The sequence below is a fragment of the Etheostoma cragini genome, chromosome 12 (assembly GCF_013103735.1).
Source record: "Etheostoma cragini isolate CJK2018 chromosome 12, CSU_Ecrag_1.0, whole genome shotgun sequence".
NCBI classification, from domain to species: Eukaryota; Metazoa; Chordata; class Actinopteri; order Perciformes; family Percidae; genus Etheostoma; species Etheostoma cragini.
Window position 1 is genome coordinate 17,177,096 of NC_048418.1, and position 16,550 is coordinate 17,193,645.

The following is a 16,550-nucleotide window of genomic DNA, read 5'->3' on the forward strand; positions in this document are numbered from 1 at the left end:
CTTGTGAAAATTACTAATGACCTCCTAATTGCATCAGACAAAGGACTTATCTCTGTACTTGTGTTATTAGATCTTAGCAATGGCATTTGATACCATTGACCATTATATCTTATTACAGAGATTGGAACATTTTATTGGCATTAAAGGAAGTGCTCTAAGCTGGTTTAAGTCTTATTTATCAGATCGATCTCAGTTTGTTCATGTTAACGATGAATCCTCTGTGCACGCCAAGGTTAGTCATGGAGTCCCACAAGGATCTGTGCTTGGTCCAATCCGGTTCACTTTATATATGCTTCCTTTAGGCAGTATTATTAGGAAACACTCCATAAACTTTAATTGTTATGCAGATGATACTCAGTTATATCTATCAATCAAGCCGGATGAAACTCATCAGTTAGCTAAACTTCAAACGTGCCTTCGGGATATTAAAACTTGGATGACCTGTAATTTTCTAATTTGTTAAACTCAGATAAAACTGAAGTTATTGCTCTCGGAGCCAAGCACCTCCGTGACACATTATCCAAAGATATAGTTACTCCTGATGGCATCACCCTGGCCTCCAGCACCACTGTGAGGAATCTTGGAGTTATCTTTGACCAAGACATGTCCTTTAATTCCCACTTAAAGCAAATTTCGAGGATCGCCTTTTTTCACTTACGTAATATTGCAAAAATCAGGAATATCCTGTCTAAAAATGATGCAGAAAAACTAGTCCATGCATTTGTTACTTCCAGGTTGGATTACTGTAATTCTTTGTTATCAGGCTGCTCGGAAAAGTCCATAAGGACTCTTCAGCTGATCCAGAATGCTGCGGCACGTGTTCTGACAGGAACCAGGAAAAGAGATCACATTTCTCCTGTTTTAGCTTCTCTGCATTGGCTTCCTGTAAAGTTTAGAATAGAATTTAAAATCCTTCTTCACACCTACACAGCTCTTCATGGTCAGGCTCCATCTTATCTTAAAGAGCTCATAATACCTTACAACCCTACAAGAGCACTCTGCTCCCAGAATGCAGGATTACTGGTGGTTCCTAGAGTCTCTAAAAGTAGAACGGGAGCCAGAGCGTTCACCTATCAGGCTCCTCTCCTGTGGAACCAGGTTCCAGTTTGGGTCCGGGAGGCAGACACCGTCTCCACGTTTAAGAGTAGACTTAAGACTTTCCTTTTTGATTAAGCTTATAGTTAGGGCATAGAATTGAATATTGTTAGGGAGTGAGGAGTCGCAGCGTCCGCCTAACCCGGCCCTCCTGCTTCTCTTCATAGTTGTCAGATTTATCTATCATGTAATCAAGAATATAATAAAACTAAAGGGAGACTTGGCATACAGCCCGATCCGGTCGGGGAGAGTTCTAGCCCGACCAGGCTGGAGCTCTCTTTACCTTGTCTCTCTTGGTTTTTGCTGTAATAATAGTTTTAGACAGCTGGGGACTTATTTTGATACACTGAGCTCCTCTCTCCTCTCTTTCCATCTTTTCATTTATGTGCATCCATGTCCCAGAAATGCTTGTTACTAACCTAGCTCTGGGGAGTCATTCCCCGGAGTCCTTATGTTCTTTTTTCCCCAGAATGTTCCCTTGGATCAGAGAGGCTCCAAAATCAGGGTAGCATCTGTCGCCTTGGTCCCGCTCCATGTTCTGTGATGCCATGTTCTACTGCTACACTGCAGTGCCCTGCTATGTCCTGCTGTGCCTTGTAATGCCACACAAGGTCCTGCTATGCTGCTAACTACTACAAAGAACTGCTACAGACTACAAATTTTTGTCTATTTTTGTTATTGCCACTCTTCATTCCAACCCCAACCGGCCCGTCAGACACAGCCTACGAAGAGCCTGGATCTGACCGAGGTTTCTGCCTAAAAGGAAGTTTTTCCTCGCCACTGTCGCACTGTTGCTTGCTCTGGAGGAGACTACTAGAACTGTTGGGTCCTTGTAAATTCTGGAGTGTGGTCTATCTGTATAGTGTCTTGAGATAACTCTTGTTATGAATTGATACTATAAATAAAATTGAATTGAATTGAATTATATTGAGCCACATGCCGAAGTGGGGAAGGATCGGAAAATGTGTTAAAATGTGCTATAAAACACACATTGAGATCTTTCTGAAGGGTAGGATCTCAACCACTTAAGCACCTGGCCAGAGATGCCAAAGAAATTCTCAATTCTTTCCAATAAAATACAGTGGTCCACAGTATCAAAAGCTGCACTAAGATCCAATAACAAAAGGATATATGTTAAATCTGAGTCAGCAGCCAGTAGCAGATAATTTACCACCTTTGTGAGTGCTGTTTCAGTGGAATGTTTTCCTCAAAAGGTAAGACTGCAGCGACTCAAAAAGATTATTACATGACAAATATTTTAAAAGCTGATTCGAGACGACTTTCTCAAAGACTTTTGATAGGAAGGCCAAATTAGACACAGGTCTATTTTTTTCCGAGTTAATATCCAAATTTTGTTTCTTCAATAATGGTTTAACCACTGCAAATTTGAAGCAAGCCGGAAAAACTCCTGTGGAGAGTGAAAGGTTTGGAAAAATTAAAACATACAATCCTAATGTTGGCCATAGTTCTTTAACAACCCAGGCAGGCAAGGGATCCAGGGAGCAAGTGGTGCCTCTTGCAATCTTAACGATTTGAGTTAATTCAGCCAAAGAAATTGGCTCAAACTCAGAAAGGCCCTGTCCTATAAAAGGTGATCCTGTAATGGCGCAGTCTAATCTCCCAACATCTGACTGGGGTATCGCAATGCGGATGTCCTCAACTCTCTCATAAAAATACATCATAAAATCCTCTGCTGACAAATCTGTACTATTTACTGGCTGCTGACACTGTGTTAGTCTATCAGCAGTTTCAAATAAAAGTCTAGGGTTATGAATGTTATTCATAATCACAGTAGAATGAAAAGCTGCCTTTGCAGTGGCCATCCTAGACTGGTAGGTGGTCAGACTGTCATCCCATGCCCCATAATAAACATGCAAGAAACATATACTTTTCTGTCAGGTCAGATAGTTTAGGATAATGAGTGAAGTTTTGGACTACAAAAGGTTGTGTGTTCAAATGGGTGTGATTAGTTTCAGAACCTACTTTACAGGATTAAGCAATTCAAATAGGTGAAGAGAAAAGTAACATCCTTTATTAGGAAGTTTTTGTCAGGTTTTCCAACATAATTTACCAGGACTTTTCTGACATGCTGTAATATAACGTTTTTAACTTTTTTTTAAATTCTACACTAACCTGTCTCACAACGGTCTAACTATACTATAGTATGACTTTTTGGCATACCATACTGGGACTTTTTATCACTTTTTTGACATACTATACTGTGACTTTTTATCACTTTTTACGATATACTATACTATGACTTTTTGGCCAAACTATACTACGACTTTTTATCCCTTTTTTTAACATACTGTATGACTTTTTTGACATATTATAGTATGACTTCCTTACCACTTTTTTTGATACACTATACCATGACTTTTTGGCAAACTATACTGTGTCATTTTGTATTACTTTTTTTCAATTTACTATTACTTTTTCATTACTTTTTTGTTGACATACTATACTCTGACTCTGACTTTATACTCTGACTCTAACATACCATGCTATGACTTTTTTATGATTTTTTTCCCCAACAGTTCCTTTTTTTGGAATACTACACTATATGACTAGATTATTTCATTTTTGATATACTATACCATGACTTCTATTCACTTTTTTCAACATACTATACAATAACTTTTTTATTATAGAGTGAAGAAAAAAATATATTGAGAGATGTCCAGCTACCAGTTTACAATCTGTGTTTCAGTACAAACGGGAGCTTGAACCAGTGACCCTCGGGTCCCCAACTACCTACAGACTGAGCTACTGCCACACTAAAATTTTTAGAGAAATTCCTACTAATTTATACCAATCCCGCTTTTTCAATTATTCTCACTACTTCACCATCTTCTTATGCAATTCTTCCAGCAATCCAGTTTAGCTTTATCAATTCAGCTTGTCAGCAGTCACAGGTATTTTCTGCAGGAAATACATTTCCTTGTTAAAACAAACAGTTTATAAAGTTCAATTAAGTTGAACTTGTCCTTCAGCGGAACAAATATATTCCCCAGTTCAGAGTTGATTGTGATGAAATGTCATGGTTGTATTACTGGAACTCATCTAAAGATGTTAAATGATACAGCAACTTAGATTACAAAGCCTTATAAATGAAACATATTTTTAAACAAGCCCTGTTGTGTAATAAAAATCAAATTAGATTTTTTTTTATTTTGAGCAAAGTGCTTAACAGGACTTAATTGTTTGAATGATAAACCTGTGTGATTTTACTTTTCTCTTGTATTTCAAATAGTTCTTGTTTACAGCCCAGCTTTCATGAAACACATCTATAAAAAGTAGTGGATTGACGGAATTTGTCAGGAGATAGTCATACAGTAAAATGTCTGCAGTGACCTTCTCTGTCATTTTGCTTTTTTGAGTTATTCATCTGTTCTTTTGCCACATGCAGTATCACACGGCATCCATCAGATTTTGTGTGGAACCATGGCAACCAATGAGGAACCAGAGTTAATGTCAGAGGTTTGAAACTACATCCAACACACACCCTGAGACACGTACAGTAAAGCTTGGTTCAGTGGGGCCAGGTTTCCATGAGGTCTACTGGACTCTTTGGGTTGATCAAGGAGGTGAACGGCTGGATTAATGTTGCCACGCCGTCTGTTGTGGGACATTGATCCCTCTCCCACTGGGTGTATGGTGATCCATTTTCTGCTTTGAGGTGCTGCCAAATGGCGTGATCACTACAAGGTGTTACACCCAGTAACTCTCATACGATGTGCTATTCACTGCCATCAATGTGTGAGTCTGTGTGTGAATACTGTATTTGTAAGTACACATGTTCTGCGAATGTGTATACTTGTGTGGAACCTTTTATTTCCGCTGTTTGTGTACAAAGCAAACGTGTGTGCGTTTACACTTAAGCAGTGCGTGCACTCAGGGGCCTTATCCCATATCACAAAGAATAAAGTCTCGCCTTGTGTACAACCCTCTTCATTTCATATCCCTCAGGAGTCATATAATCTGTTCTTTCCAGCCCACCTACCTCATAATAACCCCCGGTGTTCTTTCCCTTGTCCTTTATTTGGGCTACCGGGCCAATATAAGGAAGCAGGCAGCCCACATCAATCAGTAGTTGGAGCGGATGGAGTGAAGAGCCATTTCCATCTTCAGGTAAACAAACTTGTTGCTTTATTACATATCGTAAAAAAGCACTGTGGTGCAATAGGAAAAAAAAACTCTGCACCTGTATCTATATTCTTCAAACTTCCTCTCTTTTCCCCAACAGATAATTGTAGCCCTCAGTATGCCTTTTGTTCGCTTAGTTTTTTTGACCACTGTCCTTGCGGTACTGATGGCCATGCTGGCCTCCAGCGCACGGACCACACGCTGGCCCAAACCTCAGACCACCAAGAAGCCCCCTCGAGCTGGGAGCAGCGGAGGACGGACCACCACCACAACTCCATCCCCTTCCAGCAGCCTGCTCACAGATGAGACAACTGAGGTCACGACGGGCGCTTACTCCCTGTCCCCCACAGACAGCACCACATATTCCAGTGACACGTTCTCCACTGAGTTCCACACCAATGCCGTAGTGCCCCCTGGGAACATCCTTGGAAACTATTCGCTTGACTACAACGAATGCTTCTTCAACGTCTGTGAGTGCTGTCCGCCAGAGAAAGGCCCAGTAGGGCCTATGGGAGAGAGAGGGCCGCCCGGACCACAAGGAGAGAGGGGCCCTCTAGGTGAGATGGATCATCATTTGCAGGAAAATTACTTTTTTTAAGTCAATCTTTGTCCTCCATCATACTCCAGGATTTTCCCTGCCATTATAGGGCTAAGGTGCAGTAGCCAAGCCTTTTTGGGCACCACTTAACCTGAATATATGTAACTGTTATGTTACAGTTATATGTAACGGCCCCAGTTTTGAATTAAAGCATTTTACATGTTTATTATCTCTTCTCGTTTTCCAAAGTTTTAAACACAGACATTGTATCAATAATGGTCAAAAAGTATGTGAAATTGCATTTTTTTCTTCAGTTTAAAAACAAAAGATTTTCTTGAGGAAGGACCCCTTAACACCTCTCCAAATTTGCAAAAAATATAATAAAACACTGTACTCTGCTCTGTTTTCCAGGGTTACCAGGAGAGAAGGGAGAAACAGGACTCCGAGGACTACCAGGACCAGCAGGACTACCTGGAGCCAACGGACTCAACGGCGACATAGGTACAGCGGGGCTTAACAGCAGGAGAGTTTTTGATTGCATCTCCGTTTCTGTCTATCTTTCCGTCTCTCCTTTTTTGCAAAACGCTGTCCTGTATAAGTACGTTGTGGATGTCATTTTCTACGCTTTATTTATCAAAACTACCACAGGTGACAAAGGTGATCAAGGACCCATGGGTCTTCCTGGTACACCTGGGATCCCAGGAAAACCAGGAGAGAAAGGTGTGTAGTCTCAGTAGAAATTGGATAGATATTGCTTTAGGTCATCTATTTTAATCTTACTGAATTATAATTAAAATATGTATAAGAACACATTATAAACATGTGTAAATGTACTTTACCATTTAAAAAAGTAAAGCATTCCAATTAAAACATGTCTTATGTGAATGTAACCTTTCTACCTACTTTAGGTGATCCGGGCCCCAAAGGAGAGAAAGGTGAACGAGGCCTCAGTCTGAAAGGGGACCCGGGAGAAAGAGGAGAGCCTGGCCTGAATGGGACTAAGGGCAGCATCGGGCCAGAGGGGCCTATGGGTCCCCCTGGGTTAGCTGGGACAAAGGGTCCGAAAGGTGAACAGGGACCTATAGGTGACTGTTTACCAGGCGAGAAAGGGGACGTGGGTGAGAGTGGGCCCCCTGGTCTGAGAGGTGAGAGGGGCCCCCCAGGAGTTAATGGAACTGATGGCGTAAAGGGAGAGAGAGGGGAACCAGGGCCTCCAGGAGGGAAGGGGGATAACGGTGCCAGAGGGCCCCCTGGACCTCCAGGAGGGAGGGGCATAGCAGGGCTGAGAGGAGAAAGGGGAGCTAAAGGTGGGCGTGGGCCCCGGGGCCCTAAAGGCCCACCAGGTGAGAGCGTGGAGCAGATTCGTTCTGCTTTCAGTGTGGGTTTGTTCCCCAGCCGGTCCTTCCCTCCGCCCGGCCTGCCTGTGAAGTTTGATAAGGTGTTTTACAATGGGGATGGGCACTGGGACCCAACAATCAACAAGTTCAACGCCACACACCCCGGGGTCTACCTGTTCAGTTACCACATCACCGTGCGCAACCGGCCAGTACGTGCTGCCCTAGTGGTTAACGGGGTACGGAAGCTTCGGACTCGGGATTCTCTGTACGGCCAGGACATCGATCAGGCGTCCAACCTTGTGTTGATGCATCTGACTGAAGGCGACCAGGTGTGGCTGGAGACGCTGAGAGACTGGAACGGAGTTTACTCCAGCAGTGAGGATGACAGCACTTTCTCTGGCTTCTTGCTTTACCCAGACTCAAATAACAAACCTACTGACGTGGAAAACCTGTGACTGCAACTGTTGACCTTTGATCAACCATGATTGTAACTTCTTGTAGACCCTGCAACCTTCAGCCTGTTCCACTGCCCTGTCAAATTATCTTGTGATCAGCTACATGGCACTGCTTCGCTATCTGCTCGCTGCTGTCATGCTAATCAAACCAAATGCTTTGCCTGCCTTGCTGTGTTTGGAGATGGATGAGGCTTGATCATATTGCTGTACGCAACACTTCAGTTCTTTGTAACAATGCATTAAAATGTCTATGCTTGAAATGGATGACCCTTGAGTTTTATTTATTTAGAACCATTGCTAAATGTTAATTCATAAGCCATTATTCATTGCAATTAGAATAGATAAGCTCTGTGTCAGTGAGGCCAATGCACATTTGGAAACAACTGAAGTAAGTGATGCTTAATTGCATTTGGTTCCCACTAGAGGGTGTAAGGTGTCCAAGTTATGTAAAGAAGAGGGATCGGTAAATGCAGCAATCAGTGCAGAGAAAGTAATAAAAAGGTTGCAGACAATGAATTAGAATGGGATGTTCAAAAAGAAAACATTCTAAGTTCACAAAAAACAAATTAAGACTCAACATGTGGGGATGGGAGATAAATACTTGAGCCTTTAATTTAATGCAGATTCCACTCACCCAGCAGGACGGTAAAGATAATATTTGCGGACTCTCCTACACAATTTCTCACTCCCACTCAATCACCAGAGCTAGAGTTAGACTTAGAGACACAGAAAGAGAGAGAGAGAGAGAGAGAGAGAGAGAGATTATACCCTGGTATACTCACAGTGTACAACGAAAAATAGCCTTGACTTTGACAAATGTTTTATCTCATTGGACTCTATCAAGACCTCTCTCCAGATTCAAACGATGACTCATTATCCTGTACACAACAGCAATACACCTGGAAGATAAATTGCATTTATGCATTTTTTTCTCTGAAAGGTTACTAAAACATGTTGATCCTGTGGTGCGTTTGTTTAAACAAAAAACAGCAGGGAGACTGTGTCTCCACTTCTAAAATAGTTAAGTGTTACATAATTATTACATTTTTGCGGAAACATTTGTCTAACTTTGGCAAATAATCTCCAACAATTTTTATAGAATCTCAATCTTACATGTAAAATAACTAAGAGATATCGGTAATATTGAATAATATCAATGTTGTTGTGTTTTGAGCAGATTGTACCTGCCATTTTTGTGCAACAATGTACAGTAGCTTCATATTTTAGGTTTCATATACTAGGCTGCTTTTTCAACAAATAGGTGTGCAAGACAAGATTAAAATTCCCATTAAATAAATGATTAGGAACAATTAGAGTGACTGAATCTACATTGCTAGTTTATCTCTATATTTCTGTTTGTTTGTGTGTTGAGATGTCAATAGAATAAGTGACAGACTTGGTCATAATATTCTGTTGTCATGTTTTGAGGTTGATCTGTTCCACCAAAATCAGTGATGAATTCACTATACATCTTCTTCATTATTCTCCAAGTCTACCTTACACACTGATTGTTAAATACAATAAAGAAAGAAATCGGCCTTACACGTTATGTTAAATTTCATCTGCCGTCATTTTAAAATGCACTTCAGAGTTGTATCATTAATATGTTTACAAATCTGAACAGGACTTGCAGTTTTTGGTTGTATTCATTAATGTGGATTTCAACATTCAACTTCAACATGGGGGAATTGTATGTTTAATTACGTCTAAACAAACCTAATCGAACACAGCATGTTTGTTTAATGTGTGTGTTTTATGAAGGAATAATTCAAAAGCTTCTTTAAAATCCAATGTGTAAATTCTGTATTTGAGTAGGATTTTAAAAAGAAAGATAAATTAACCCAGATTAACATTCTGATGTGATATGTACATTTTTGCATAATAGTAACAAAAGTGGCACTCTGAAATGAGTTAGATAGTAACTAAAGGTTGGAATGATTTCATTTCTAGCCAAGTTGGGGTCTTGAAAACTTAACTTTACTTGAAGGTGTGTACTATTTTATAAAGAATAGTGATCAGAAACACAACACTTAAACTTGTTAAAGAGGAAACCCAGATTTGCATCTCCATCTACTGGTGAAGGGCATACATTTACCACAAATTTCCACTATTTTCATGTCTGCTGTTAGTAGTGATGATGATGATGGTGTGTGCATGCGTGTGTGCGTGTTAAAATGTTTATTTATTTTACTTTTTTATAGGTGTGTGTGTGTGTGTGTGTGTGTGTCTGTGTGTGTGTGTGTGCATTTATGTATTTTCTACAACTAAATATAAATAACTGCCTTGGCAGTGTGTGCCGTGTAATCTGCTCCCAGCAGGCTGGATTCCCACTGTGAGAAAGACAGTATATTGTTCCTGCAGCACCACAGATAACAACTCATTAGCATACTGAATCATTTGGCTGCAAGAGCCACTCTGCCACCCATCTGCACTGAGCTGATAAACACACACACGCACACACACGCCTTCTCTCTCTCTCTCACACACACACACGTTCACACGCACACACACACACACACACACACACACACACACACACACACACACACACACACACACACATAAACAGATCTATGCAGAGCAAGCACAAACTCACACAAGCCTGCTCTAACAAACATTTATACACGCGCACACACAAGCCTCCTTTCATCCCCTCCCTTTCAATCCCTCATACACACTCCTTGTATCCCTCTTTTTCTCTCAGTCTGTGTGTGTTTGGAGAGCCAGGAACACTGAAGCAGGTAAATGTTTGACAGGTATTAACCCAGAGGGCCCCTCAGTGGCGTCCCAGCACAGCCGGAGCAGAGCACAAGAGAGGTCCCCAAACACCTGGATGCCTCTGATGCTCTCTGGAAGCAATTTCAGTTTTCAGAAATGTCTAAAGAGCCGATGCTGTTGTGGTGTTGACAAATTTGGCTGTGTGGAGTTAAGGAATATTAGGACGAAGACTTCAGAAAAGTATCCTTTATGTAGCAAAGCACAGAGCCCTCTGCTAATTTCTTTTTAATGACCGCAGGTTGGTGAACATAACTTTTCCATTGCGTAAGTGAATAACTTTCAGGCGGTGGCAGTCTAAACCAGTGTGGCTGTTTCACAATGTGTACAGACACAACAGTGTGCAAACGAGTGCAGCGGAGGCTGTCAAAACCACATTCACAATGGCAGGATATCCTGCAGGTCACGGAGCCATGTTAACCTCTACAGGAAGTTGTCACTTGTTGGGAGGAAGTGAGGATTCCAGCATCCATTGGGGGAGTTTCATGAGGAGGTTGTGGTTTCAACTCTGTACAGATAAGGTGTGGAACAGTTGCATGTCATGTCATGCCATTGGCTGCCTGTAGGAATTTGTCAATTATGTTTGCAATTTTAAATAAGTGTGAAAAAGGTATAAAATTAGTCATATATGATGAAATGGGGCAAAAATGTACCATGTTTTGACTGAATTGAATTTATAATAAGACCCACAACATGCTAGAGTGAGATCAAATACAAGGCTTTTCCTCTGTGTGTTTTATTCAGGAGTTTTGTATAAAATTCATTGATTTAACATTGGATATATTTATAGATACAGCTATCATACAACAAATATGTCATTACCAAACGTACAATATCCCTTTACTGCAATTCATAAAATACCATAGTTACCAAAGGTACCAATATAGGCTACTAGATCCTGCTGAAAAAGCAGAACAACCACAAGTGAGCAATACGTAACTGAATTAATCAGAAAACTGCTGGTGTTGTTATGATATTAACACTGAATGTGTGTGTGTGTTGTGCGTGTGTGTGTGTGTGTGTGTGTGTGTGTGTGTGTGTGGGTGTGTGTGGGTGCGCGTGCATGCGTGCATGTGAACTGCGGCAATGAAGGGATTTATTTGTGTACCTTACTATACTACAACTGCATTACAGTTTTTTTTTTTAAAACACTGAAACATTCATATCAAAAGGACTGCAATAGTCATTTGATGATATGACTCATATTTTGTACACTTTAAGAAACACTGCATGTCTTGTACCTCCACAGCAAATTTCAAATAGTGAAATTAACTGTCTGTTGCCGTATTTGGTGTCGTTTTCGCCCCACCAAAGTGTAACAGAAGTAAATGGTACCACATTTGATGTACTACGTTCAGTTGCTCGCTTTACATTTTGAGTTCATCTCGTCTCTTTGTTCCTCTTTCCTCATGTCATGTCTCCCACAAGACCATTTTGCTAGTAAACCCGTTGACAAACACACTACAGTACATCTCAAACCACATGACTTGAACTCGAGTCACTGTTGTTACATTGTGCAGTGGAATTATAATGCTATTTACAATACATACGTGACTGCATGGGTACAATGGAATCCAGTCGGTTTATTTAAGGCCTCCAAATGAGGCAAGCTTACTTTTGTGTTATTTTTCTAACACATTAAATGTGATGGGCATTAATCTCCAGGGTTTTTTCATTGATGTTTTAGTGCCATTTACTGGCAGCACTCTGCAGTCACGTTGGACCCACGTCTCTAGTGAAGTCCAAATTTCAATATAACACATCTTTGTTAAGTTTCTCTTGATGGATATTTTGTTTTGTTGTGTTTTGTTTGCTAGAGCTTTCTTTCTTTTGTGTGTGTGTTTTTTTAATTATTTTAGAGAATCTAGTCTTTGGACTTTTAAAACACTGAAAGGTGTAATCCGCAAGTCAGTCAAAGACATGAGACATGCAGAATGTATAAGTCTTTTGTTGGATCAAATTCAACCGCTCACCAACCAAACCAAGCTATTCATCAGTGCTGCCTCAAGTGTAGTGTGGAGACAGGAATGTACTCCACTATCTCACTGCGTTAGAGACTGATTCTCTTTCCTACACTGATGACTCAAAGCTAACGGGTTCTGAGCATATCCATCTCTATCTTAGTTCCTCTCATTGTTCTCTTTCAGGCTCAGGGGTTGTGTCCGTGGTCTGTTGGCATCGGCATCATCGGCGACTGGAGCCATCTGTAGGGCGGCCGTTGCGCCTCAGATCTCTAGCAGCTAGGTGCAGCGGGGGCCCCCGTGAAGCTGTTAGAGTCCTTGGAGCTGGAGGTGAGTCCTGGTCCTCCATAAAGCTCTCAGGACTGCCCTCGGCATCGCCATCAGGCAGGCTTCCACAACTGGAGCCTGGCGACATTGTCTCCAGAAGATCGTCCCTGGCCAGGCTTACCACTGTGTCCTGATGTGGTCCACCCTGAGGGCCCCCCTCGTGGGCCCCGACCGAAACCAGCAGCCCTGTTTCCCCATCAGTTGTGCTGCCAACATTCCTCCCTCCGTCCTGGTCCTCCAGGAGGTTGGAGAGGAAGCTGATGTACTTCATTGCAAGCCGCAGGATCTCATTCTTGCTCAGCTTCTTGTCTGGGGGGTGAGTGGGGATGAGCTTGCGAAGCTCCGCAAATGCCCCGTTTACGTTCTGCTGCCGCCAACGTTCACGACTGTTAGTGAAGATGCGACGAACAATCTTTGGCTGGCCAGCTAGCAGAGGAACAGGGAGGCAAAGAGACAGGGAGAGTAAGAAGAAAAGGCATTGATAGGATAACACAAATAATGAAATATATAAGTGCAGAGCTGAAACCGGTCTGTAAAAGGGTAAAGCAATAACAATAAAAAAAAATGAAAAAGTAGCCACAGGAGAAGAGGTGCACACAGGTTATGAGAAACGTTTGTTCATAGGAAAACAAACTAATTTTATTGATAATCCTAAGAAATTAAGATACAAAATTGTCCGTCCTAAAGCCATGGATTTTTAGATGATGGAGCTATAGAGGTTTTCAAAATATACTACAATATCTTGTGTTCCAAATGCAAATGCAGTACAAGAAATGCTTGGTTGGCCACACCAAACCCCGTGAAATGGTGTTGAGGAGACTATGTGCTCCCAATTCCTTTTTCTAGGTACTTTTCTATTTATTTAGGTATGAAAAAATTACCCACTGCAGGTAACCATCCTCTTACACTCAACAATAGTGTCTTCTAAGCTATTGCCGCCCTTGGAACACACCCAGTCTATCTTAATCCTTCAGCCCACTCTGCAGTAAAACCTTGGCATGGAGGCAGCAGCACCCCCATTCTCCACCCCTGAATATGGCAGTGAGTGGGCAGCAAGGGAAAGGATGTTTCAAATTAAACCCCAAAGATGCCTGAAAAGAGCTTACTTTACTGGCGTGCAGGTACGAGTATTTGACATTTAGATTGGCAGCATTCATTTGAATTATAGTGTATTTATTCCTTTTGGGTTAAAAACACATTGTTTATTTTAGTTATCTTCTGCAACACTCCGATTTGGCAAGCTATAGATCCATGTCAGTGGATGAATGGCAATGGAGATGAGGAGGGGACGCCTTGGAGACTAAATTGGCAGAAGGAGGACACAGCAGAAGTGCATCTTACCATACTTATAAAGATCTAAAATGCGCCTACCCTCGTCGAGTTCAACCTCATAAGGCGCCGGGCGGCGCTTTACCCTGTTGCTGGGGTACATGCTGTACTGCTCCGACTCCCCTCCGAGACTACAGCCACAGAAAGCAGACAAGAGGTGCACAGGTATGTGAGAAAAAAGGAACTTCAGCATAGATAATTTCCTTCATTGAACATATCCCCCAACACTCCCCACTCCGTGCAGCAGGAGTACAAACACACACTCAGAAACACACATACACACACACACACACAAACACACACACACACACACACACACAACCACACAAACACACACCTAAACACACACACTCACACACACACACACATTTATAGGCTAAATCTCATTGTCATTGATGCACATAAGCTAAATAATATCAACATATTGAAGGCTATTCATAAGCATCTTTTCACACTTCAATGGCTTTTTCCTGCAGGGCATGATGGGACAGCATCTAACAGCCATCAAACTTATAGTGAACACTCACAATGATCAATGAAAACGTGCATTCTGGAAATTAAATGATTTTTTCCCCCTTTTTCTGTCTCCACCTTTACCTGTTGATGGCGGCGAGAGGCTGCGCCAGGTTGTAGAGCATCGCCCGGGCCGGGACAGGAAACGCGTTTGGGCTCAGCTGGACCATTCGAGCGTCGTCTCGTTGCGGCGGCGGCAGCGGCAGCGGTGGAGGTCTGCGAAGTTCCGTGATCGGCACCAAATGGCTTTCAGTCCTCTGCTCCAGCGCTTTTATAGCGTCCCTCCTGGAGAGCTCGATCACCGGCACTTCCCTTTTCAGGTCAAGGGCGTTGTGAGAGGCAGTTTCCTTGGCAACGCCGTTGATGATGATGCTGATGCTGGTCCCGTTGCTTGAGTTCTGCAGAGGAACGTCATCCGTCTCCTCAACCCCCTTGAAGCTCCCTCCCCTCTCCCTCTCCCCCTCCCCCTCCACTCTCCTCGGCTCCTCTTCCTCCTTGCATCCATTCAGTCTGGAGATGATGGACGAGTCCTCCCGCTTTCCAGGACCGGACTCTAAATCGGGACTTCCAGGACGAAGCTCCGGCTGCCGTTTTTCCATCATTTTGATAGCGTCACCACTCGCTCGAGTCCGCTGCGTCCTAAATAAGATATTCCTCGATTAATGTATTGATTGGAACAATATGCGACAGTTTTAACATAGTGTTGCTTCTGATTGAAGCTTAGAGAAATCTTTAGCTCATAAGCCTATTGGCATTACAATTCTGGTTCAAGGTTTTCATAATTATCATAGGCTATTATTACTATTTTCAATTGCAGGTTTAATATTTATAGGCCTAACACAACAAATACTAAACTATGTCAATTCCTTTTCTTAATTACTAGGCCGACATTTTGTTCAACATTTACACTAAAATAAATAAATAAATAGGCTAAATGAAGCTCGAATGCAGACATTTTTCCACAAGGGATGATAACACTGATGCTATAGTACAACTCAATTTAGAAACGTTTTAATTCAAGAGGATTCTTATCATTTTGCGAGCTGTTTCTCAAAGTTAAACCGGCTCGGATGTGATACATTTATTTTCCATTATTAAAATTATTTCTCAGTTTTTTAAACTCGGAAGCAGTGATGTTTTCAAATGTTAACTTGTTATTAACAATGAGCTTTGTCTTTGTTTCTGTATGGATCTCCTGTTCCAAGCTTGCTCGGCCTTCAGCACAGTCCATAACGTCCAGATAATATCTCACTGTATCCTATTCAAACCGACGTTTGAGCTCTGCGTAAAGTCAAATTCAAACAGCTATTAAAAAGCTAATTCGGCTCCTATTAGAGGTAAAATGATCGTCTCATAGACATAGTGTGCATGCCAGGACCACGAAGAGAGCTTGCTATCCATTCTTCATCGAAATAAAATCCCTCCTTTTTTCTGTCTTCCGCAAATCCAGAAAAAAAAAACCTTAGAAAAACTTGGACCTGGTCATTTCCAAAGATGTCAGAGTAGGTGGTGCAGCCCAATCCTTGTTTTACGGCGGTGTAGGCCATGGTGCTGTTGTTGTTAAAGCCGAACATCAAAGGCTTGTCACATTGAATATACACTGTTAGGTGTTTCCATAGCTAATTTAACTCGACAAATGTCCGAGGAATTAATACATATTTAATTAAAAACGAACAACAGACCGTCAATAAAAAAGCGCTCTTTTATTTCTGGGAATTCTCCAATAGGCCGCGCATCCGTTATCAGCCTGTAGACGTCCCGTACCGCCTCAACCATCCGATGGACAATAGCAGAAAATATAGGCGAAATATTTCGCACATAACAGCAGAAAAATGCAGACGATGGCAATCATATTACAGCCTTTAGGAACAATGAATACGCTGGTTCGAATAAAGACGGTTTTTTTTTTGCACTTACCGTTCCAGCCGTGTTGTTGATGTTACTGTGTAAGTGGAGCCATTTTGTGAGTGGGTCATCCATGTCTGAGGTTTTTCTTTTTTTTCCTGCCAGTCGTGGAGCAGTGTGTGTGTGTATGTGTGTGTGTGTGTGTGTGTGTGTGTGTGTGTGTGTGTGT

At 41.9% G+C, this 16,550-nt stretch overlaps 2 protein-coding genes across 3 annotated transcripts; one reads left to right on the forward strand and one right to left on the reverse strand.

Moving 5' to 3' along the window:
- The first annotated feature begins 5,244 nt into the window (after positions 1–5,244).
- Positions 5,245–7,793, forward strand: otol1a (otolin 1a). The gene is made up of 4 exons (XM_034887860.1): positions 5,245–5,798; positions 6,191–6,280; positions 6,428–6,499; positions 6,688–7,793. The coding sequence occupies exons 1-4, from the start codon at positions 5,360–5,362 to the stop codon at positions 7,569–7,571; spliced, it is 1,485 nt and encodes a 494-aa protein (XP_034743751.1). The 5' UTR covers positions 5,245–5,359; the 3' UTR covers positions 7,572–7,793.
- A 3,252-nt stretch (positions 7,794–11,045) lies between these two features.
- tal1 (T-cell acute lymphocytic leukemia 1) lies at positions 11,046–16,544 on the reverse strand. 2 transcript variants are annotated; one of them, XM_034887863.1, is made up of 4 exons: positions 16,394–16,544; positions 14,561–15,115; positions 14,006–14,094; positions 11,046–13,060 (listed from the first exon to the last, which is right to left on the reverse strand). In XM_034887863.1, exons 1-4 carry the CDS (start codon positions 16,450–16,452, stop codon positions 12,531–12,533), a joined length of 1,233 nt encoding a protein of 410 aa, XP_034743754.1. In that variant the 5' UTR covers positions 16,453–16,544; the 3' UTR covers positions 11,046–12,530. The 2 variants fall into 2 exon arrangements, with proteins under 2 accessions (XP_034743754.1, XP_034743753.1); XM_034887862.1 differs by having other exon boundaries at positions 13,976–14,094.
- Positions 16,545–16,550: the final 6 nt, after the last annotated feature.

Excerpts from the sequence above, each read along its gene's own strand:
- tal1 (XM_034887862.1), bottom strand. The coding sequence starts at position 16,452 with ATGACCCACTCACAAAATGGCTCCACTTACACAGTAACATCAACAACA. Across the intron at positions 14,095-14,560 it reads CCTCTCGCCGCCATCAACAG|TCTCGGAGGGGAGTCGGAGC; the intron begins GTAAAGGTGGAG and ends CTGTGGCTGTAG. Across the intron at positions 13,061-13,975 it reads TTTAGATCTTTATAAGTATG|CTGGCCAGCCAAAGATTGTT; the intron begins GTAAGATGCACT and ends TTCCTCTGCTAG.
- otol1a (XM_034887860.1), top strand. The coding sequence starts at position 5,360 with ATGCCTTTTGTTCGCTTAGTTTTTTTGACCACTGTCCTTGCGGTACTG. Across the intron at positions 6,281-6,427 it reads CGGACTCAACGGCGACATAG|GTGACAAAGGTGATCAAGGA; the intron begins GTACAGCGGGGC and ends AAACTACCACAG. Across the intron at positions 6,500-6,687 it reads AGGAAAACCAGGAGAGAAAG|GTGATCCGGGCCCCAAAGGA; the intron begins GTGTGTAGTCTC and ends TACCTACTTTAG.